General features: G+C 44.8%; 1 protein-coding gene across 9 annotated transcripts in view; it reads right to left on the reverse strand.

The window, feature by feature from the left end:
• Window positions 1-22,820, reverse strand: part of LOC130601072 (uncharacterized) — a 77,876-nt gene that overhangs the window by 23,776 nt on the left and 31,280 nt on the right. For 4 of the 9 annotated variants that reach the window (XM_057412898.1, XM_057412897.1, XM_057412899.1 and 1 more), the window contains 5 exons: window positions 9,715-9,999; window positions 2,657-2,730; window positions 2,036-2,121; window positions 1,231-1,270; window positions 425-505 (listed from right to left, as the gene is read on the reverse strand). In XM_057412898.1, coding sequence (XP_057268881.1) covers window positions 425-505; window positions 1,231-1,270; window positions 2,036-2,121; window positions 2,657-2,722 — 273 coding nt within the window. In that variant the 5' untranslated portion in view covers window positions 2,723-2,730; window positions 9,715-9,999. Of the gene's footprint in view, window positions 1-424; window positions 506-1,230; window positions 1,271-2,035; window positions 2,122-2,656; window positions 2,731-9,714; window positions 10,000-20,177; window positions 20,927-22,820 lie in introns of those variants that run through there. The other 5 variants (XM_057412903.1, XM_057412904.1, XM_057412902.1 and 2 more) reach the window with 3 other exon arrangements.

Genomic DNA, 22,820 nt, shown 5'->3' on the forward strand with positions numbered 1-22,820 from the left:
GTGATGTTCTAGAAAAACAACATATGAGGAACATCAGCTGAACTGCATACGTCACATCTCCCATGCCATTCCCAGGTGGTGGAGACAGAAACAACCTGCAGCATGCAATGCCCCCTGCTCCCACAGGGAAAGGACCCAGCTAGGCACACAAACATCTCTGCTGTGCACAGCGAAGCAGAAGTGCAAACATGCTAGCAACATTTAGGAAACCATTTTTAAAACTATGCTTGTCAGAAGAAGACTTTTTCCTTGTCTTTTCCCCCAGCAACTTCAAGGAAAGAATTAAAATATTACAGACCAACTGGAAAATATTGCCTAATTCTACCTGTGATCTTCGATTTCTGTACCAACTTTTCAAAGCCTGACTCATCAGAAGGATGCACTCCCCACCCACCAGACACATGCTCTTTCTTTTCCTCCTTACCTTGTCACTGTTTCTGTATTTGCTCCATTTCTTCAGCATCTTTAGCCACTTGTCCACACGTTCGATTTCCTGCTGTTTTTGCTGGTGCAAGGAGGAAGAAGACAGGAGAAATTTAAGAAAAAAAGCCCCAGAAGATACCTCCTAAAAACACAAAACTTCATTCTCTTTATCTTTGAACTTCTACACGAAGACTTCACATTGCGGATGGGAATAATCCAGAGGTGCTTGCAGGAACTGGTTATTTCAACCCATGGTAATTAAAGCAGCACTGGTAAAAATGATGAGACACTTAGGCTTAATGTAGAGAAAGCATTTCTAAGAGGAATATTCCTTGACAAAAAATATCTTTGCAGGTTCAGCTAGCCTCAAGTCGTATCATTGTATCAGACTGGCAGAAATGAGATGCTATTTGGTTCCAGTTAGAAGGATCCTAACAGAGGACACACTCTCAGCTCAGGGGAGACGAGGATGGAGATGATGTTACCTACAACCTCCAGTGCTTTTCCCTTTTCAAGCTACAGCTGCTGAGCACTGTGTCAAAGCAGAGGGAAAACCCCAAAACTGCTTTAAGAGGTGTGATTTCAGTGTAACATGGATAAGGGGAGATGCCTGACCCAGCAAAACAAAAACTTCAACAGTTGGGCAACATGCAGTTCCCACCTCTGTGTAAGCAGCAGTGACCAGCGGACACTGTTTGCCTGCTTCGCTCTCACGTGCACATTTGCTTCCTCAAAATCCAGCCCCTCCCCAGCTGGTGTGACAAGGATCTGATCAATACCCATGATGACAGAGCTGGCAGCTCTCACCTTCTCTTCCAAGGTGGTGCGGGTTGGCAGCTCCTGCTCGCTGGAAAAGCAAGAGGTGACTGGTTACTCTCTGGGCAAGAAAGGGTATGGACGAGCACTCGGAGTGCTGCAGCTTGGGGATCGTCTTGGGCACCTGAGGAGATATAGCCCAGGGGCTTCCTGTCTTTCCTACAGCTGTCCCCCATGAGAAAGAGGCAAAGGAAGGACCAGACAAAACCCCATCACCCTACAGAAATGGTCATGGAGGATCTCTGGAGAGCAATTGCTTTGAACCCCCCTCCTGCACTAAAAAAGACCTACTATAACAACTTCTTGTTCAGATTTGGAATAAAGAACCAGTTGTTTTAAACATTCTCCCCAGGCAGAGGCCACCTAAATCATCTGTGCCCTGCTTAAAAAGGGGATTTTCTAAGGGAACCAAGAATGACCATATATATTTTCTCATCTCTTCCTACACCTCCCTGAATCATCAGGTGCAAACTCAAAAGTATCCCTCTGCAACAGACCATGGGCCTTCACAGAAGTAGAGGAGCACCAGCTTGCACCTTCTGATGCCAGGCTCGTGAACCACTGCAAAACGGTTTGCAAATGCAAAACCATTTCTGAGTCTTGCCTTGCAGCAGATTCAAAGCATCAGAGTATTTGAATATGTGTGGTTGAGGGAGGAGGCACATCTAGTCTTTCCTCCTGCATATAGGACTGAACAAGCCAAGCCACAGAGCAGCTTATGGGTCTGCCACGCTTGGCACAGATGGATGCACAGACATGTGAGTCAGAGAGGATGGGAGAGGGCAGGAGGACTTACTGCAGGAATCCAAACCGGTCTGTAACTTTATACAGTGTAAAATCAGCATCTTCCCACAGGTCAATCTGAGCTCCCTCCTGCCTGCCCTGAAAGCAGAAAGGACACCTGTGAGCAAGCTCCAGCATCAGGAATGCCCAATGCCTGAATCCCAGCCCCAGTGCCTGCATCCCAACCCCTGGCACGCTAAAAGGCATAGAGCTAGGAGACCAAAACCTGCTCTAAAGAGATAAATACAGTGCAGGCAAGAGCAAAATGTGTAAGTTCAGCCTATCCAGCATTCCAGTGTGCCTCTGCTATAGGCTGCAAAGGGCTGTATATCAGAGAAACTAGTGCTGTCAAGCATAAGCCATTCTGGTGCTAGGGAGCACCGATGCACTGGAAGTTCAGGACCTTTTGGTATCTGTGCTGAGCATACAAGGGATCTGTGAGGAACTCTGTGGATGCGGTGAGAAGGGATGTGCAAGCAGAAGCAGGTAGTGAGAACTGGCACAAAGCCTGATGGCATGAGGGTTACTGGGGTGATACCTGCAGGGATGCAAAAGTTCTTATTCAAAGCAATCCTAATCAGTAAAAGAGCTTCATCCTTAGCCAGCATGATGGGGAAAAACATAAGGTTGGTACCTTCTCATATTTAGCAACAATCTCTGCTTTTTCCTGGGCTATTAAAGACTCTATATCTTTCTTCATGTCAGAAGCTGTAAGACACAAAAAAAGGGGTGTGGGTTAAGTAAATGTGTACACAGCATGGGAAATTTAGGAAACTGCTAATAGAAAAAAACCTTTGCTAACAACTTCAGCTTCCAGCCATATCCCATAGCAAAAATTAGGCTGAGGTTGAAAAGCCCCTGCCTGTACAAAGCGTGCATGCAGCTTGCCTGCACACAGCAGGACTGCCAGCTCCCTGCTCTCCGCACACAACTGAATTTGAGCAAGGGGGAATCCTGTCTGCTGAAAGACAAGACACTGTGCCTTTGTTCTTAGGCACACACATGCCTGTATGAAAGACATTGTGTTTTTAAATCAAGACATGCAAACCAGCCACAGAGCCCTGGCGCTGCACAGCAGTGTTTGTGTGGATGACAGCAAACTACCATGCTCTTGCTCTCAGCTATGGGTCTGAAGCTGTGAGATGCTCAGTAGGGGCATCCAAAGGCAGATTTAACATCAAAGGAGAACTAAAAGGAGAAGGTTTTGCCTACCGAAGTGTGCATACAACAAGTAGATTTGCCTCTCTAGATGACTGCCTTCTATACACCCCCTAAAAAAAAAACAACACAGCAGCAAGATGACTACAGAGTCCCCACTTACTCTGAGATGGGCATGTCTTCATCTAAACAAGACTCAGTCTAGCTCCCTGGGGTCTGTGCCAACTGCTCTGCTTTGTCCCATACACATAGGTACGAGCAAGATAACCTCCCACATCAAATGTGACTCAAGTGTTGTCTTGTAGAAGCCCAAAGGAGCATGCTTCCTGTAAAGCCATAGGCAGTTTCTTGCTGTTCACCAAAGAAAAAGGCTGATTTAACACAGAGGAGAAAACATGGGCAGACAAAACCTGTAGGGAACACAGTCCCCAGGAAGAGGGCAGAGGGAAGGTTTACCAAGTCCTCCTCCTCTGAAATGATGATTCATGACCAGCCCAGATCAGAGAACACAATGACTATGGCATCATCTAAAGCCAGGCTACTACAAGCCACATTATACAAACCTTTGTGCTTCAGGAGCAATGCAGTAAACTTGTTCTTGAGCAGCTACTGCACAGTGTCTTTACCTGTGGATAGCAATGGCCCTCTTCTCTCCAAAGAGGTGGTCACCAGTGCTTTGGGATAGGACCAGAGCACAGCAATGCAGGATTTACTTTCCAGCTTCAGATGCAACACAGAAGTCATCTGTTCTTTTTTATTTTCAAAATTCTGTAATTTCTTGTACAAGGCTTTCAAGTCTGTTCTGGTAGGGGGATCACAGATGTTCTAGGCAGCTCCTTTTCAAGCCCTACAACAAGCCTCTCATCTGTATTACTTAATTTGTTTAGCTTTCGTATGTTCTGAGTAAATCACTGGATCATTTGTAATGTGACAGTGGGGAAAATATTTTAAGGCTGCTCAAGAACAAGTTTACTTCAAGCTGCCACTGCAGTTCTCTAATGGACACCAAGCACTACCCTGACCTCCCTTCAGGAGGAACCTGAAGGGTTCTTGTAGGATATGCTATCCTAGCTTCTGAGTGAAGCTGCATCTGGATGGCAGCACTCAGCACCAGATGAGCCAGAGCAGCCAAAGGCGCTGTAGCTGGAATGACCTGAAGAATGCAGTTTTTCCTTGAGAGTAAAAACCCAAGAGCAGTAAGAAAGAACTGGGAGAGCTATGATGAGCAAAAGCATCAGTGCTCTCCAAGGCTCAGCCCGCTTCTCTGTGCCTTCAGACATCTGTAAGTGATCATTTGTCTCATCTTACCAACTTCTTAATGTAACCTGCTCGCTGCCACCATGTCTTTCAGGCACAGATGGAGACTGCCAGGAGATCCATCTTTCCCAAACTCTTCATTTTGAAAGCAGCTATTGCTCCTGGTGTGATAGAAATATTAAACCATGTGCAATAACCAGGGCAGCTCTTCTGTGACACATTATCAGCCAGCAGCACAGGCAATTTACTGCTTTACACTCACTAACAAACACCAGAAAAAAGCACTCTTCAAACTCACAGCAAGAATGGGTGTCTCTTTCCCCATTATTAACTCCACAACCAAAACAAAGCAAGGATGGAAATATTAAAGTGTATTTTGTTCCCTTATTTTTCCAAGCTACATCTCTTACGTCAAATGTTCCCGTGAATTTCGTTCAATACACGTTAATCACAGCTTCATTTTTCAAAGTAGCAAGGTCTGAGTAACTGTCTCTGAGTAACTGTCTCATGGTGTCATTTAATCTAGCTGCATCTTCTCCTTCTCACATCTCTCTTATGTGAAGTTTAACTAGAAGACAAATTCACTCCCCCACTTCTGACATTTGTTACTCTGTTGCTAGTTAAGGGGCCAAAGACTTCAAATTAGGTCCTTTACATGCAGCTAAAAATACAAATATTCTGCAAGCTCGAGGGAAAAAATAAACTGTGCATCAAATTAAATGGTAACTTTTTCCAAGACGTTTACAAAGAGAAAGTTATTCTGAAAGTCTCTGACCACACTGTAATAGAATAACCAAAGGAAGAGTGGCTCGGTAACATGGATGGGTTTACAGAGCAGAAGACAGCAGCAAGACCACATATATTTTGGCATCTGCTTCTGCAAAAGCCCCTCTGCAGCCAGAAATGCCAGAGTGGTGCAGAGGAGACAGACTGGCATCTCATGCCTGGAACATGCACATTTGTATTCTCATTCTGCTATAACAGCACAAAAGCCCAAGTTTAGGAAAACTGGAAAGCAGACTATGCTGATGGCAGTGTTGATGGCAGGATGGAGATGGCAGGTGGCTGCACCCACCTTGGCTTCTGATCACAACCCGGCTGCTTTTTGGAGTACAAAGGTGACACTGTGTTTGACTAGGTGATTTTCAAAATACTCTGGAGAAGCAACAGAATAGAGCTTAGCTCTGTAATGGCCTGTGTTGAATAAAGATATTGAATATGGATATTTTAATTATTTCCTAAAATAAATAATGTGGATAGTTTGAATATTGTATGTATAATACAACTGAATGGATGAATTGAATTCATACATAGAATGTGGGTATATTTATTATTTAATATAATAAGAGTTCATACTATCACTCCAGAGTAGCTTGACACCATAAAGTTATAGCATTTGCTTGAGGGAAATGACACATTGTTTATATGAAAACTACTGAGATATTTATTTTCTGGAGAGCCTGAAGACTTTTCTTTTTAATACACCACTCAAATTATTTTCTCCAGATTGCCACCCAATTTTTTCTATGAATTGTGTATCTTCTCAGCAAACAGGGTTGGGATTTTTTTGCATGACAACCACACAAGGTGAAGCAGATATGAAAAGGAAAAGTAAATGTGAACAATGTGAAAATAGTATTAAATAAATTTACTAGGATATAAGCAAAAGATGGCCCCAAGACATGCACACTTAAATTCAACTGGGAAACAAAGTTAACAACTAGTTCCTTTGAAAAAGAATGAGTTGAAAAACCCCACCACCTGTCATCTCACACCAAAACTTGCAGCTTCCAATTTAAAGAAGTAAAAATCAATCCCAACAACAGTAAGCTTGAAGATGCTTAATGAAAATGCATGTTACTGCCTACCAGCATGGAACTCTAGCCATCTGCAAGCCTGAAATAAAATATCCAAGTTTTGAATTAGAACAACGTCCCTGGAATTAATCCACCAGCTGGGATCTCAAGTATTGGCAGCAGAAAGAAGGTGTCTCCATCAAAAATTCAAGACTCGGTGCCAAAATTGTTACCTGTAAATTAGATTTACTGTTATTACCCTCCCCCAAAAGTCCTGTGTTTTTCCAGTAATATCTACTGAGCTCCAACTGCCTCTCATGGGGTAGAACCCATGAAGACCAGCCTGGCCAGGAGCATGGGAACCTCTGGCCACCAGTCACTCAAATTGTGTGTTGTAACCCTGCTCACTGCCCAGAAGAGGAGTGACTGCTCCTTGTGCTCCCATGACCCGGTGACAGTGCTCCTTGTGCCACAACCCAGGGACACGGACACACACATCCCCTGTCACCCTCAACCTCGACATGATGCCTCCTGCTTATAAACCCATTAGCAATCACCCTGCCTAGTTTGCTCCCTCTGTGCCAGGACCTGCAGAAGACACAGACACTGCCACCTTTTTCCACAGAGGTCGCTTGCCAAGGTCCTCCTCTCCCCACTCCTCAATTTACATGCAACAAGGACAAACTTCGATCAAACTCCACCAGGATGTCAGACCAGTATGCAGAATCTGATCCATCAGAACAGCAATTGGATATGGACTGGAACTGAGACATCAAAGGCTCAGCTGATGGGCCCAGTCCTGCAGAGGGTTGCAGGTGGTTGCACATCAGTATGTCTTGAGATGACCTCTCAGAAATTCACTGCAACCATGATTCCAGATGTGACTCCTCTGAGCCCTCCTCACAAACTGCTTTTACTGTTGGGACCTTTGCCAGAAAGCATTTTCCCAGATTCTGAATGGAGTAGCTGTGGTGATGTTACCAAGCAATCCATCTGAGCTGCGGAACTTTTAGTCTCTCCAAGCCCTTTCTGCTCCTTACAAAGAAAGTACAAAACTTTTACATGCTTTTATACTGGTTTTAGGTAAGTTTTATACTATCAGGCTGCACAAGCATCATACTTAATTTGCTTGCCTTCACCATTTTGCTGCAAGGTGAACTGTAGACCCAGCATCACCTGGCAGAAGGGCTCTTGAAAACTAAAATATCAGCAAAATCTCCTCTTTTCAGGAAGTACAGCATAGCATCATGCTCTCAACTGTGAGCTAGGTTTAGGGATATTCTAGAACCCAAGTTTTAAACATTTTATATTGTAGAAAAGTATCTACTCAAGCCACTTGAGGTTACAGACTATGTTTTGGTAACTTCCCCATTCCCGCTGCATTCACCAGTCAAAGCAAATTAAAGGTAAGCATGACGCAGGCACACAGTCAAATACAGTTGAGTTATGAAATTTTACCTGTTACCTCTGCCAAGGAGAGTCATTTCAACTGCCTGCACCCCTCCTCAGCATGATAGATCTCCAGGGCAAAACGTGTAAAATTTGCATTTTTGCTTCAGTAACCTCTCACAGCTGGTCATGTTTCCCCTACCCATCTGCACTCAAACCTATAAAAACATATAATTCTTGTTCTGCAAGCTATTGCAAGCAGAAGGTCATAGAAAAAGGAGAAATGGAGGCAACTTTTGACAGACATACTTCAACACCATGCTGCTGTGTATCAGACTGAAACTACTGCAGTGGAATAAAGTAGTAAAGGTACGAACTTACTACAGCCACATCTACTGCTGCCGAAATTCAACAAGTTGCTGTTCCTGTTTCTTGTTCTATTTTAAAAGCACATGTTAACACAGTGTTTTATGTTTTCAGCCATCTAAGATATAAACCTGTGATTTCTAGTGGAAAAGGCTTAAAGTAAATGCTTAAGCATCTATGCAAGTGAGAAAGCTTATACAACATCTGCTAAGAGGTGAGATGCCTGCAGTCTGCACCACTTCTCAGTAAAGCACTGCTCTCACTTCTAAAGCCATTACTAATTCTAACAGTGACTCATGCACTTGTACACCCTGGAATAAACCTGGCCATGAGAAGCAGTGCAACAGGCTGCTTGTGAAGCGGCTAAAGGAAGCTGCAGAAAGCTGAATAAACCCTGTGGGGGGCAAGAGGGGTAAGTGCATCAAATGGCACCTTGACATGCTTCAAACCATGCAGGCTATTAGCTATGTGCCACCTCCCCATCCTGGTTGCCTGGTATAATTCGGAGGCCACAGTCAGCAGCTGCGATCTGAGGAGCTGTCATAAGAGGTTCTTCTCTCACACACTTAAAGGCCTCTCAGAAGCAAAAGCCATGGGGTTCCACCACCTACCAAGCACAGCCAAAATGAGTACAGCTTTGGGTCTGCTTCAATTGCATTGCCATGGCCCAAGGAAACCTCAAAGCCTCCTAAGATACCAAGGAGGAGCTGCAGGCTGCTGCAGGCAGGTGCTGGCACACATGCCTGTGTGCCCAGGAGGTGACGAGCCGCAGAAGGAAGTGACAGCCACGCGCTGCCAGAAGCAAGCAGAGCTTCCGCTTCACAAGACATGGCTCCTCACATAGAAATCAAGCTGCTACTGAGGTCTTGGTACAAGACTTGCCAGCATGCCCACCTCCATCGTCACAGCTGCCATGGTATTGCTTACTAGAAACCCAAATTTCAATCAAAAATGGACAACACGCTCAAGAACTTTACACTGAGAACTTCTGCTGATCCCCGTCCACAGTTCCTCTCTCATTAACAAACCCAGACTGCAAACAACCTGGCCAGGCACCAGCTTCAGTACTACACACCACTGACTGCACTTCACCAACCTCAGCCCAAATCTGGCACTCACTCACAACCAAAAAGGCAGCCAGACTTGTACTCACAGTCAATTATGACTTCAGGAATGAAATTACTATCAAGCAGGATGAACCAAGATACAGGAAATCCTATTTGCATGTTTATTTCCTTGACTACAACAAAAACTCAGGAGCACAAAAGCAGGCTGGTTTGTTTGGTTGGGGTTTTTTTTGTTGTTTAAGGGCATAAGGAGCAGTTAGCAGTTGAACTGCAAGGAGATTTATGATTTAACTGTCTCGGGGTCTTTAAAAATGACTTCCCACATATCACTTTAAATTAATCACATATGTGCTACGGAAAATTCAGATGAGCTCCTGTCCCAGTAAACTGTATCTGAAATTGCACTGGATGCTGTGTTGGACAAAAACATGCTCACTTCCCTTAGCAGAGCCACTGGGAACACCCAAATAAGAACCTCACTTTGAGGACACTAACAAAGTCACAGCACTATCACAGAGAAGACCCTGGAGATTTATCAAAACAATGACCCACAGCACACAACGGCTCTTGGGGTGATTCTCACCTACTCTGGAGCCAGTTTGTAAGTTCAGAGAAGAAAACATGGAAATAAAACCCAGCTCCAAGCAACATGCCCTTACCTGAACCTGGTACCAGGTGCCGAGAGGCATCAGCTCAGCTGGACTTGTCCTCTCCCCTGTGGGCATCTACCTGGCAGGAGCTGGTTGTCTCCACCGTGGGGTGGTGAGGACCCCCAGCCACTGCAGACCACCGATCAAATGCGCTTTGTCCTCACCCGTGCTGTCCAGGTTCAGTGACGCTCTCCCCTTCCCTCCTCTGGCACATGAGAGCTTGCTGCAAGTGTCTGGGAGAAAAGGCAAGGAGGGAGGCAATCCACACGTGGGCTCTCTCTTCCCCTGGGCTCACTGCAAAGGAGATAAGGGAGTTAAGTTTTCCATTTCTGGTACAGCAGAGGCACGATCGTTTACATTCAGAGGAAAGACAGGTTGCACTGGAGTGGGCAGCAAGGCAGTATCTCAGCCTGCTGGGGAAGGAATAGGCTGTAACTGGAGGGCACTCAATGGCAGAAAAAAAAACCTACACTCACTAACCTGTGCTGCAACCAAAGCCTTGGTGTAGGTCATGCTCAGATTTTGTTGATTTGGTGTTCTCAGGATGAGTTTCCTCCCCACCCAGCTCACAGCATCAGCCCATCCAGAACTTGTGCTAACACAGAGGACTCATTATAGGAATTTTGTTTGGGGCTGGGCAGGAGTTTCAGACCTATCTGACCGTACATTCTAGGTACTGAAAACCAGCCTGTATGCTTCCAGCTGCATGCTGGGAAGGGACTCTTCATTAGGAACTGTAGTGGTAGGACAAGGGGTAATGGGTTAAAACTTAAATAGGGTAAGTTCAGGTTAGATAAAGGAGGAAGTTCTTTACTGTGAGGATGGTGAGGCACTGGAATGGGTTGCCCAAGGAAGTTGTGAATGCTCTATCCCTGGCGGTGTTCAAGGGTAGGCTGGGCAGAGCCTTGGGTGACATGGTTTAGTGTGAGGTGTCCCTGCCCACGGAAAAGGGGTTGGAACTGGATGATCTTAAGGTCCTTTCCAACCCTAACTGTAACCAATTCTATGGTTCTATGATGCTCAGCTAAGACACAACTCAGCACCTGGTTTGCAGCAGGGGAGCTGTATTTTAGTCCATTTTCTGGCCTGGTTGAAGTGCCAGGTGATGGAGGACTTCCCATACAGATCTCTGACTACCACATTTTTGTACCAGCAAACACATGCTACTGACAACTCAGCAGGCAGAATATGCCCCCTGCCCAAGCCAAAGGCACAGTATTAAGCTCGACTTGAGCCAATCTAAGAGTATGTTGCTGCCAAGAAGGGGTCCCATGGAGGGTCAAGGCCATTCCTCCAGGACGTTGGTCAGGTTAAGACCAGTAACACAAAGTCACCAACTCACACGGCAGAAGAGCTGGGACCAGCAGTACCACCTGAGCCACCTTGCAGCACTTGCAGTACCTACCCGATACATCCAAACAGCTAACGCAGTTCAAAGGATACCAGAGCCCAACATACAGCTATCAGTTCTTTTAAAACAAGTTTTTAATTCTCACATTAAGCAATGCGCTGGTTTCACAAGTATGAAATCAAGACACCACCCCAAAGTGCAACGCTTCTGTCTGAAGCCAGCAAGTGCTGGGAGGCAGAAGTGTGTGTTGATGCTTGGGAGAGGAAGCACAGCTCCCTTTCGTCATAAGCAGCCACTTTAATAACACCACCTCTCCTCCAATACCCCTCACAAGCACGTGCAAATGGACTTTTCTCCATATTCCTGGGCTGTCTTGTGCTGAATTTCCCTGCTGTCACTCCTTCAGCACCTAGATAAAACAACTCAGAGACCCCCAAAGTGCAGAAGACTTCACAACTTTTCAGAGTGCTGTTATAGGTTACTTCCATCAAGTAGCCTATAATACAGATTACATTATATATACATTAATCACTGAGTAATTTATAAGGCTTACACACATTATAATGCAGATTACACATGGTTCCCAATTTCCTTCCCAATTTGCACTAAGCCACCAACCTTTTAAAGTATGATGGCAAGCTGCGGCCACAATGATTAATTCTTTGCCACTAGACTATGGCAATGCAATGAAATCTATATACGTTGGCCAAGTCTTCTAATTAAAGAAATCACTAAATGTAAGGCTGTAATTACTTGCTATGCACACTCCCCACAATGAGCTCACACAGCAGCACTGCCAGTAAATAAAACCTCAACCTTCCTGTGCTCTCAGTATGACATCTTGCTCTCACATTGACACACATTTTTTGTGCTCTACCTTAGCACTCAAGTTAAGGTCTTCTGCCAGGATGGAGATGGGAGGAGAGAAGCAAGACTGCTGATAAAGAGATTTGGTCTCCTCCTTGCTTATGCTCAATAAGCCCAGCCTTGGTGCTTCTGTAAACTCTCAGCTGCTGCAATGTCAGAAGACATAAGCTAAACCCTCCAAGCAGAATAGTGAGTCTACAAGCAACTCCTCATCAGCTTCTACTTTTAGACCTCACGGGGAATAAAAGAGTATCCAAACATTTTTTTTTATTCTCTTTTTGACAGGAACTCATCTTCTCCAGACAACAATAGCAAAAAAACCCCAAACAAACAAAAACCAGCACAAACAAATCCTAAGATGCTTATGTTTTTATGAACATACATTTTTTAAAAGCTTCATTATTTTTATGATGTCTCATTAAAAAAGGGAAGCAAACTAAAGAATGCAAAAGTCCACATGCGGCTTTGGGAACTGAAGACTAATTTTCTCTTTGCATTCCCTCCTACCTCCCTTCTAGTGTCTATAAAAAGGCCAGAAATGCTGAGGAGGAGGTGAGGGGGGATGTCAACGACCATCCCCTTTTTTTTCGGGTAATGCACTGACCTAGAAAGGAACTACATAAACACAGACCTTAGGAACCAGCTTCTTCTGTTTGCTTAAGACTGGAAGAGCAGTTTACATTTCTTTAACCGTAAACTAAAGGAAGCTACAACGATGGTCACTCTCCACTTGGATATGCATTCCTCTCAAAGTATTGTATTTTATTCTTTTCAGTTCATGTACAACACCACAGGACACACTTCTCTTTTACCATACCCTGGTCACTCTTGCCTCCAGCTATACATGACAATTTTGGGTAAGCTAAAAGCTCTCATCACATCTCCTTTTGCTATTTAAAACTTTTTTGCTCTTCAGCTCAGCAGCCACTGCCAGCTAGAGGCCACCCACACGGAACACGTGCCTGGAGCAGCAGGGCGAGGACACGTATCCTCGCTGATACCTAAGATGCTACCCTGGGAACTGTAGAGCAAGTGAAGGTCACTAACCAAAACCAAAGGAACAAGGATGCAAAAATAAGCTACCGTGCTGCCAGCAGCCTGTGCTTTCCTTTGTAGAGAGGGGTGGCATCTTTTTTAAAACACAAATAAGGAAGTAACAAATGTACCATCATATAAAGTCACTGGGACAGCTGACGAAATAAATGGGTAGGAAGTTAAAAAAACCTACTAATAATGAGATGCAGCTTGTCTGTGGAAAGCTCACCCAAAATAATCACTATGGTAAATGATTTATAAGTTGCAAACATGTTAAAGTGAGACCTATGCTGACTGTGTGGGTCCTGCACCGCTTGCCAGAGCCCCTTGCTCCACTCCTTGGTAGGGGAGGCAGCTTGAGCCATTAGCCTGACCCTGAGCCACACTAATGCCCATCCTCTAGGAAACTATGTATTTTAAATGAGGTTTTCTGAGTACGCCCTCATTCCTTCAGCTGCTTTAATGAGTTTATTCAGCTCACATTGCCTCCAAATACACAGCCCCATGCAGTAAATTATTTGTATTTGGCAGCCTCTGCAGAGAACACTCCCTGACCATGTTGCTGGCAGTACCTTGAACTTGCACTACCTTCAAACAGCATCTCAGGATGTTAATGACTGAGCTGTTGTTCACTTCTTTCCTTCTACCAAAGCCCACTGCAATCATGTCTAGTAATAGAAAATTTCAGGAAAACAATAATATTGGATCTGACATTGGAAAGTACTGAGAAAATGTCTCCCAAAGCTCTTTTACAGCCTTGAACCATATGCAGGACAGCATTAGGATACACAGATTTTGAAGGAGTTTGAAAGTAATCTTTTTCTAATTACAACATAACCTTTCCCTTCCTTTTTGTTTGTTGATAATTCCTAAAATTACCCCAACTGAACAGCTGCAAGAATTTTTGCTTTTTTTGTGTGTGTGCAAAAGCAACATTTTATATAAAATTTGATGCTTATGCTCCCTTTGAGGAAACTGGTCACACAGGAAGTCCTCCACTCTTCCCTTCGTCGAAAACATTTATAAAATCCAACTGGAAGTGAAGACTTAAGGCACATGTAATGCTTCAGCTTACAAAACAGCAATGCTTGTGTAGGACACCCAGTTAAAAGCAGCTTGTCAACTTTGGGGCCTATATAAAAATAACTGTTTGCTTGCTTTTAATAGTGTTGAAATCAGGATCTGTGTCATTTGGTCAGGGCTCCAAAGTACATCTTACAATCCACAATGTATTTGGCTGTACCACTTTACTGTGGTCAATGTAAAATTAAACCAACCCAACTGACAGTATAAATGGATCCATTGAGACTGCTGGGATTGAAAGACAGACAAGCAACTTTCCAGCCAGGGAAATGAAACGGTACTGTAAGTACCATATTATTGCAATGACAGTTTCTGTACTTCAGATGTAAGCGCAATGAAATTACACTCTGGGGGAGTGGTGGAAACACAGCTGGGTGGGTTGGTGCTGGATGCGGGTAAGAGCCAAGTGTGAAAGAGGATGCCAATCTCCTGCTTACTGGCGAAGTGCCACACTGGCCAGTGACCTGCAGCAAGCAGGATCAGCTCCCGGCCATCAACAGCAGCTGAAACCATGGTCCAAGCCCACACCACCAACCAGCAACTCATGTAAGCATGGGGCATATCTCGTCACGGCAGTGGGGAGTCCCCAGTCTAAGAGCAAAGCCACACTAGTCCCTGGTGCAGTGGGTGTAAACAGCTGACACCTTTTCACATCTGCTTGCGGGATAAAACAAGTCTTCCTCCCACTTCCATCAGCCCCACATTCACTCCAAAGACCCCAACACCTTTTTCTTTGCATATGCACCCCAAGCACTTGCGGTACTTCCTAAATAGCTGAACAGCAGCCTCTAGAGGGCTCAGCCGCAACTGCTCATGTCCCCATGCTGCTGTCTCAGAGGCTGTACCACAATGGCACTGCTTTTCCCCAACCTGTGACAGTGAGGCCAAGCCCGCAGCATGCACCCCTCCATCAGGGAGATGGCCAGAGCACTACCACACTTCATGGCATGTACCACCGCGTAAAAACATACACCTCCAGCATCCCTCGGCCAACCAGTCGAACTTGAAATTCAGGTTTGCCAACCCACTGTCTTTCCCACCTCTGGTTGGGAAACCTCCTGCAATGATCACAACATCAGGAGCAGGTATGAATTCAGCTTGGTTTGAGGGGAAGAAAGCACATCATCTGGTTCATTCCTCATTTTATCCCATGAGGCTCAAAGGTGGAAGGGTGGCACAAGGAATGGCCAGAGCCAACCCCACATTTGGAGTCCAACTCCATGTGGTGCATGGAGAGCCCTGAACTGGTCTGGTGTGGACCTGAACCCACAGGCGCCACTATGCAGCCCAGTACCAATGAGGATGTACAGCTGAGTGAGCCAGATCACAGACACATCAAACCAGACATCATCTTTCCATTTCTAGCTTTTCGGAGGTGTTCAGGCAGCACCTTCAATCGAGTATGCTTGAGAAAGCAACACAAGGATCCTAAAAAAAACAATGCTCAAAACCCGAGTGGATTTATTGCCTAAAATTATTATTTTGCATGTCCACAGCATTTCTAATGTGGACAATGGAAGCAGGATAAAAGTAAGTCAAAGAGGACCACAGCAGGCTCAAGTCTAGTAATGAAAATGTTTGAGAAAGGTTTTCCCAGTGAAAAGGGAAAGGTAACAGCGCATGTAACTAAAATGACAAAACCCCTTCTCAGATGAGCTAAAAATCAGAGGGAGAAGTTTAAGTAGATGAGAGCCTAGGGCAGTGATATAAAGACAAGCACTTGATAAAATGGAGACCCATGTAAGGCTGCCCATAAAAGTAGCAGCAGGCGCTGTTCTCCCCAGGGAACAAACTGGCACAACTCAATCATCACCTGTGTTTCAAGATGCAGTCCGACTTAGCTGAAGACATGCTCAGTTTAAAAAATTATAATGATAATAATAATAGTAAAGTAATTTGAAAGATGCATTTATCTTCAAGGCCAGGAAGGTGTCCCTGCCCATGGTAGGGGGTTGGAACTGGATGATCTTTAAGGTCCCTTGCAACCCAAACCATTCTGTGATTCTATCATCTTAAAAATGCTTTAACATTCACCCAACAAAGCAACAATTAGACAGTTCACTTAAAACACATTCACTTCAAATGGTTCACTTAAAAGACACCAAATGTCAGTTAATTGCTACAAAAGACATTTGCAGCAGCTTGGGGAATGGGAATCTTCCTGTTCCAAGATCAAAACCTGGGAGAGCTGAATGCATCCTACTGAAGTGAAGCTCTTCTTGGCACTGTGCAAGAAGGCTTGGAAAAGGGAAATTGTCAATAAATAAGCATCTGAGGGCAGTGGGGGGTGTTTTGACAGAAAAGGCATAAAGAAATCACTTGTTTTCCCTCCCTAAAGAATAGGGCCACCACAAAGAATAAGGTCCATGCTTGAGTTAGAACATGCCTGCAGGCCTTAAGATGAGACTTCAAAATAGAACAGCAACTGCATGGGAGTTTTTTGCATTTTAGTTTTTACAGAACATCAAGTCCTTCCGCAGGGATGATTTTTCCAGAGAGCAGAGATCAGAGCTGTTTGTTCTTTATCATCACCATTAGCTGAGGAGAGAAGAGCCTCTGTAGCCCACCCTTCAATTTAAGATACAGTTGCTTCAGTCTTGTCCTGGCTGAATACAAGCCAAGGAGTATTCATCTTCCTGTTCCCCATTTCCCATGTAAGCCCAGAACTGGCTCACTTGTTGCAGACCTTCCTTTAACACCTGCTTCAGACAGATGTATGTCTGCAGCACCTTTTGCACCTGCTCCAAGCAGCCTATCCTCTCCTTACGGAGCTCTCCCCACCCTATCCTTTCCTAGGACCCACAACAGGAGGGTGTGTACTAAATCTCTTTTGCAGCAGCTAAGACTGTGCTGCACTAAAGCTATTACATGTTTATCCCACTTCCTTCCATTGACAGAAAACAAAAGCTTGTACTGTTGCTTACCGATACCAGAAAGTATTTGCTTTCCCAGATTGTTTTTCCCTCTTTGTTTCAGAAGGGGTTTCAGTAGAATAACAAGCCCACTCTGAACAAGAAGCAGCAAGGGGTGATTTGGGACAGAGGCCCTTCAGAACCCACCTGGCAAATCCAGCCTGGACCCAGGTGCAGCCCAGTCCTGTCCTTCCCATCCCTGCTGGGACTACACACTCCAGCACCTCCTCCACCACCTTACAGGTCCTGCAAATGCAGGAGAAGACAATGCTTCAGCTGCATAGCTTGAAGAGGTGGGGACAACTCTGCACTACTGACCTGTCTTCAAGTGGCTGCCCCTGTTTCATAGCTGCAGATCATCTCCAGAAGATGCTCTGTCCACTCTGAGTATCATACTTTGAGTATCTGCTGTTTCTCTCTTCTTACCATGCATGGCACTTCCTTCCTGCCAGATGCTTTATCACCTCAAAACCATCCAGATGAAGCTTCCACTCTTGCTGATATTGCTCTTTTATTCAGTGACAAAGAAAACACTCGCACCAGGCACTAAGCCCGCAGTGCTCCTGCCAATAAGTGATGCAGAATTAAACACAGGTGCCACATGAAAACACGGTGCCAAGCTTACAGTTCCCAAAAAAAGCACTGAATGCATGCACACACTCAGTCACTTTTTATTTATACTTTTTTTTTAAACAACCAGAATAACAAGTATCGGGTCCTAAAATCAAGAAGGGCACCAAAAATCCAAGTATTACTCAGGATATTAAATACTCAACTACCCCAACTCAAAACAGCCTTGGCTCAGAGAACATGTCCTTCATATAATTTATTGACAATTAGCAGAAACTTCTGATCACCTTCCTTGTCCCTTCCCTAGGTTCAGCCTAAGCCAGACACTTTTCCAGCCCTACTGGCAGGTCCAACTTCCCCAGTGACCACCATTATGCAGTGGCAAGCCACAGATGCAGCACCAACACCTTTTGCCTGTCCTTCCTCCTGCCTGCATTCACATGGTGTGTGCTTTCTATTTATGCACAGTTAATTACTTTCCTCACCCAATGCCATGAAAGCACAAGCATGGAACACTTAACTGTGCAGTTCACTCTGGAAAGCCCAACCACCTCTGCTGGTAGCTACCAAGAGACAGATAGCATCTGCAACCCAACCTGAAAACACTTCTCTCCTGCTCTTTATACCACCTCTCTTGGTGAAGCTTTTTCATGGCCACACTGATGTTCACGTAATACCAGCTCCTCTGACCCCCAGGATCTGTGCTGGCTTTTCAGTCTGTAGACATCAGGGGAGAAGTGCAGCAGCAGGTGGATTGATGAAGATGACCTTCAGGTTTTACATGGGAATTTGTTGGCTCACCATTTCAGAGACAACATTTGAAAGTTAAGTTCCAAGTGTCTCCAGACAGTCAGCCACTGTCTATGTCAGCCATATAGCCAAAAACCACTACACAAACACCTAAAGCTGCCATTCCTTACGCCTGCCCTCCCATGGGATTCCTGTACTACGGCATCTCCATCAGCAGATCGTTCCTCTGTCCAAGCTTTCCTCTTCCAACGTTCCTCTGTCCAAGCTTTCCTCTTCCAACCTTTTCAATCTGTTGTCCAAATTCTTTTTCTTTTTTTAACATTCTCAACTGCTTTTAAGAAGCAGGCAGTGGCAATTTTAGTTGCTGCAGCTGGGGGAAAAGCTGAAGCACAGCTACCTCTCTGACCTGGGAAATGCCTCTCACATGATGCACCCAACTCTAATATTGCACCTTCTTAGGCACCGAAATCCACAGTAAACAGATTTTGATAGTTCTCCTGCCTGTGGGCTGCTCCTCTCTCTTCTCCTCCCCCCAGCAACATATCTTTGGCTGAAAAAGCTTCTGGAACTACAAACATTTTAAAGAAAGTGTTAGAAAAATGTATTATTAAGAAAAGATCATAAAAGAACAACAACTTGAGAATAGCTGCAGCTAAAAATACACAATCCCCACACCCCTTCTCCAGTGAAAACATTATCAGATGTCACTTCCCAATGGTAAAAACACACTTGTTTTTTAATTAAGGTCGTATTTTGCACACTGGATTTTCTTGTCAGGGAACACAAGAGACCCTGGGAAAAGATCTTGTTTGCTGCCTCAAAGTTCCCACTTTTCTGTGCCATCTGATGGCAAGATACTGCCTGAAACTGGTACCTGCAAATCTATTTTCTTTTAGCACCACCTAACTTGGCAAAATAACCTTCTAAAGAGTATGAAGTATCTTGGCCACCCCTACTGAGTTGCAGAGTGTTTGTGCAATATGGCTTTATTTTTATTTTTTAATACTTGAGAGTATCGAGGTGGAGCACGTGGGAAGGAGATAACGTCAACAAGCAGAGCAGCCGTGCAGAGCAAACATTGGTGCCTGGCTGCAACCCACCTCTCATCTGACCCAAATCCTAGGGAGGGCTTGAAAAATCTGAATTATGGACCAAATGAATTGTCTACTCAGTCTGCTGTCTGAAATCCTCACAGCTCTAAAGGTGCAATCAACGTTTAGTGGATAGCAAAATAGCCATGAGGTACAGCAACCTGATGGCTTTCTTCAGTAGTACAATGAATAAAGGGAGTCAATTAAATCCCCCCAGCAGGGAGTTTTGTACCATTTAATTGCTTAAATAAGCTCTGGTTTATTGATCACACAGAAAAATACTCAGGAATTACTTAGGAGGGTAAGGGAAAGCCTGTGTGTTTACATTTAAACAAACTAAGCTTGTAAAGGGGAATGTTAGAACAACACAGCTTTTTCCTCCAAAGACATAAATGAAATCCAAAGATAACTTCCCCAGAAGGTCCAGGTCACACTCTTTACTTACTAACCCTCAGCAAATACACAGCTTTCCCCCATTCAGAAATGCTCCAATACTTTTTTAAGAAACCACACACAAATAAGTAACTTTGTCAGTCCATTACTTAGGTGGCCAAATCTTGCCCTGCTGTCCCACTCCGCTGCCCCCTTCCCTCCACCATAAAACAAGCAGCACATCTCAGATATACCCATTCCCCCAGCTCTCTGCCTGTCCATGCAGGCATTCATACTTTTAGTCCACCTGCTCCCTTGCCAAAGTTATCTGAGACTGGCCCGACACAAAATTTATTAGCACTGAAGATAGAGTGTGCAAGGCTCCTGCTTCCCTGAGAAGTCAGGGTGAACACCCACTAAAAAGCATTTTGAAGGACTAACCTGAAAGCCATGAGCAGGAAGACAACCACAGCCATGTTATACTGTTAAAATGTTTGCTAAAGGAGATGCACCAGTCTGCTGGGGGAGTACAGCCACAGAGCAGAACCACGGAGATGCACTGGGAAAGACGGAAGGCACAGCTTCATGGCCACCACTTCCCTCCATCCACTCAGCCCAGAGGAACTTGGAAGACATGCCCACATGATGTCACTACTGGGTTGGCGTCTAAATAAAGGAAGCTTTTTATAGAATTTCCCACTGTCGTACTTAATAGGGTAAGCTCAAAGAGCCACGACATCAAGCAAAAGGGAAGGAAAAGGGAAAACAATCACTGGGGCCAGGGCAGGTGGGTGGTGCCTCAGAAAAGGAACCAAAACAAAACCGAATTTACTCCCTAGTACCTACATGTTGGATAAAAAGCAGAGGTAAGAGCAGCGCATAACATAAGGGAGATGTGTTTTTACACCATCTGTCACAAGGAAGCACAGACTATTTCTGCACTAGGGTAGGGAAAGGAAGGATGAAGGCAAGGAGGGAGGAGAGGGAGAGAAAAATTTTGCTTAAAGAGAGTAAATAAAACGTACTTCTAAGTCAGAGGGGTTTTACAGCTTCATATTATTCCTGTGGTAATTACTGTGCTTCCTAAAAGGAAACTGGGGTTTCTGAACAATCAGAAGACTCTTGGCTGCAAACACCTTAAGTTCAAATGATCAGCAAGCAGGATTTGCTGAAAGTTCTCAAAAAAATAACCCTAACATAAAAAAAAAAAAAACAAAAAAACAACTAAACAAAGAAAACCCTAACGAAAGCAAAACCCGCTGGCAGTTTGGTCGAGTTCATGCGTGCCTGCATGTCATTCTCTCCTTCGTAACTGTTCATCACTTCCACAGCGCTACAGAGCGGTTCCCCCTCCTCCTGCTGCTCCTCCTCTCTGCATCTTCAGCCGGGCATCCACATGGAGAGCAGTTGCAATAGCCTAGTGACTCACGCTGCAGCAATGTGGGTGGGAACTGCTCCCATGCCCAGCTTCTAAGGACACAGCCTTTTATGGCATTTTTAGAGTGGAAGCTGTTGTGGTTTGGAGCACTTTGCCTTTTGTCTTGCAGGAGCCTCAGAGAAAAGAGCTTATGCTCCCCTGGCACAGCAGAATGCAACAGTGAGGAACTCAAGCAGGTGATGAGCAAACCCATGCCAGGCTCTGTAGACTTCCTCACTCATGGATGCTGGAGGATGTTACCCACTCTGAGCAGCAGCATCACAGCTTGTCCACAGGCTCTCCCATCCACACCGCGGGCTGTTTGGTGACTCCACTGCTCCACCGACAATCTCCAAACCAGATGGAAGAGTGGGACATGGGTATGAGCTATTCTGTGGGCAGCTTAACTACTGCAGCCCAGCTTTCTAAGGAGTCATTCCCTGTGTCCTCCTATGGCAACACACTAACAACCTCTTCATCATCTCCAGTGAAGGGCCTCCAGATACACTGTTTCTACTCTTGATGGGCTGCCGGCATACGAAAAGCAGGCAGGGCTGCCAGAGTCCCATCTGCCTTCCCTCAGCGTGAGTCGTCAATTTCAGACTGCATCTCTACAGCAAGTAGAAAATTAACTCTCCAGGCTTTCTACACCATAAAAAAGTAGCTGAAATGGGGCAAGAGGTTATTAGAGAAAAGCAGGCACATGAAACTGAAACCAGGTTAAAAGCATCAGGGACAAGGGCAGTGGCAGAAAAGCCACTCTGCAGGCTTGCGGACCACAGCACATGCAACTCAAAAGTGGCATGGTAATGAAACAGACTCAGCTGTGTTCTTTTAAAACTGAAGGCAACACATGAAATTAAAAGATTATCTTAAACATTACCCTGCAGGGCTTGAAACAGGACTTTGGTTGCAAATGTGCAGTGGATTGCTTTACAGGACAGCTCTGCTCTCCTTTATGCCTGAAGCATTATCTGCTCTAGAACAGATGAGCATGAAGTTTCTGCATCCCCAATCATAACTCCAACCAGTCGTTTTAAAGCTGTTAAATTCAAGAGGATGTAAAATTATAATCCACACACACAGGAGAAAAAGCTATCAGGATGAAGGAAACAGTAGCAATCAATCCTCCTGATGCGAAGCCACTGGTGTTAAAGGTATTTTTTGAATTCCTTTTGAAATCTCAGTGAGCTCTGGAAGGAGTCAACTTACGAGCTGGGACAGATGAATGACAGACCACCCCTACAGGCAGATTTCACCGAGTGGGTAGATGCAGCGGAAAGCTCCTCTGGAGCAACTTCTCACATACAAGAGACACAGCAGAAGGGAAGTTCGGAGGAGGTCTGTGTCAGCAAGAACTACACAGCCCACAACATGCCTTGGAGGTGAGCAAACAGCAGCAGACCACTGCAACAAAACTCCCTCCCAGCATCTGCTAGACAAGATGCCCCACACCAGGGGGACAGCCAAAGCTCCTCAGACAGACTAACACAGAGTCCTAAAATAGATTTCCAAGTTTAGGGAGTGTTCCTGCTGTTAGATAATGAATCAAGATTACAGAATTAAACTTAAAAAAAAAAACCAAAAAACAAAACACATGAAAGGCTCCATCCTGTTCAAAAGAATACAATGAATGACCTGCAGTCTTGTCCTAAAGACCAAAACAT

This window comes from Pezoporus wallicus, unplaced genomic scaffold (assembly GCF_028554395.1).
Source record: "Pezoporus wallicus isolate ANWC-B61680 ecotype Strahan unplaced genomic scaffold, APGP_CSIRO_Pwel_v1 scaffold_6885, whole genome shotgun sequence".
NCBI classification, from domain to species: Eukaryota; Metazoa; Chordata; class Aves; order Psittaciformes; family Psittacidae; genus Pezoporus; species Pezoporus wallicus.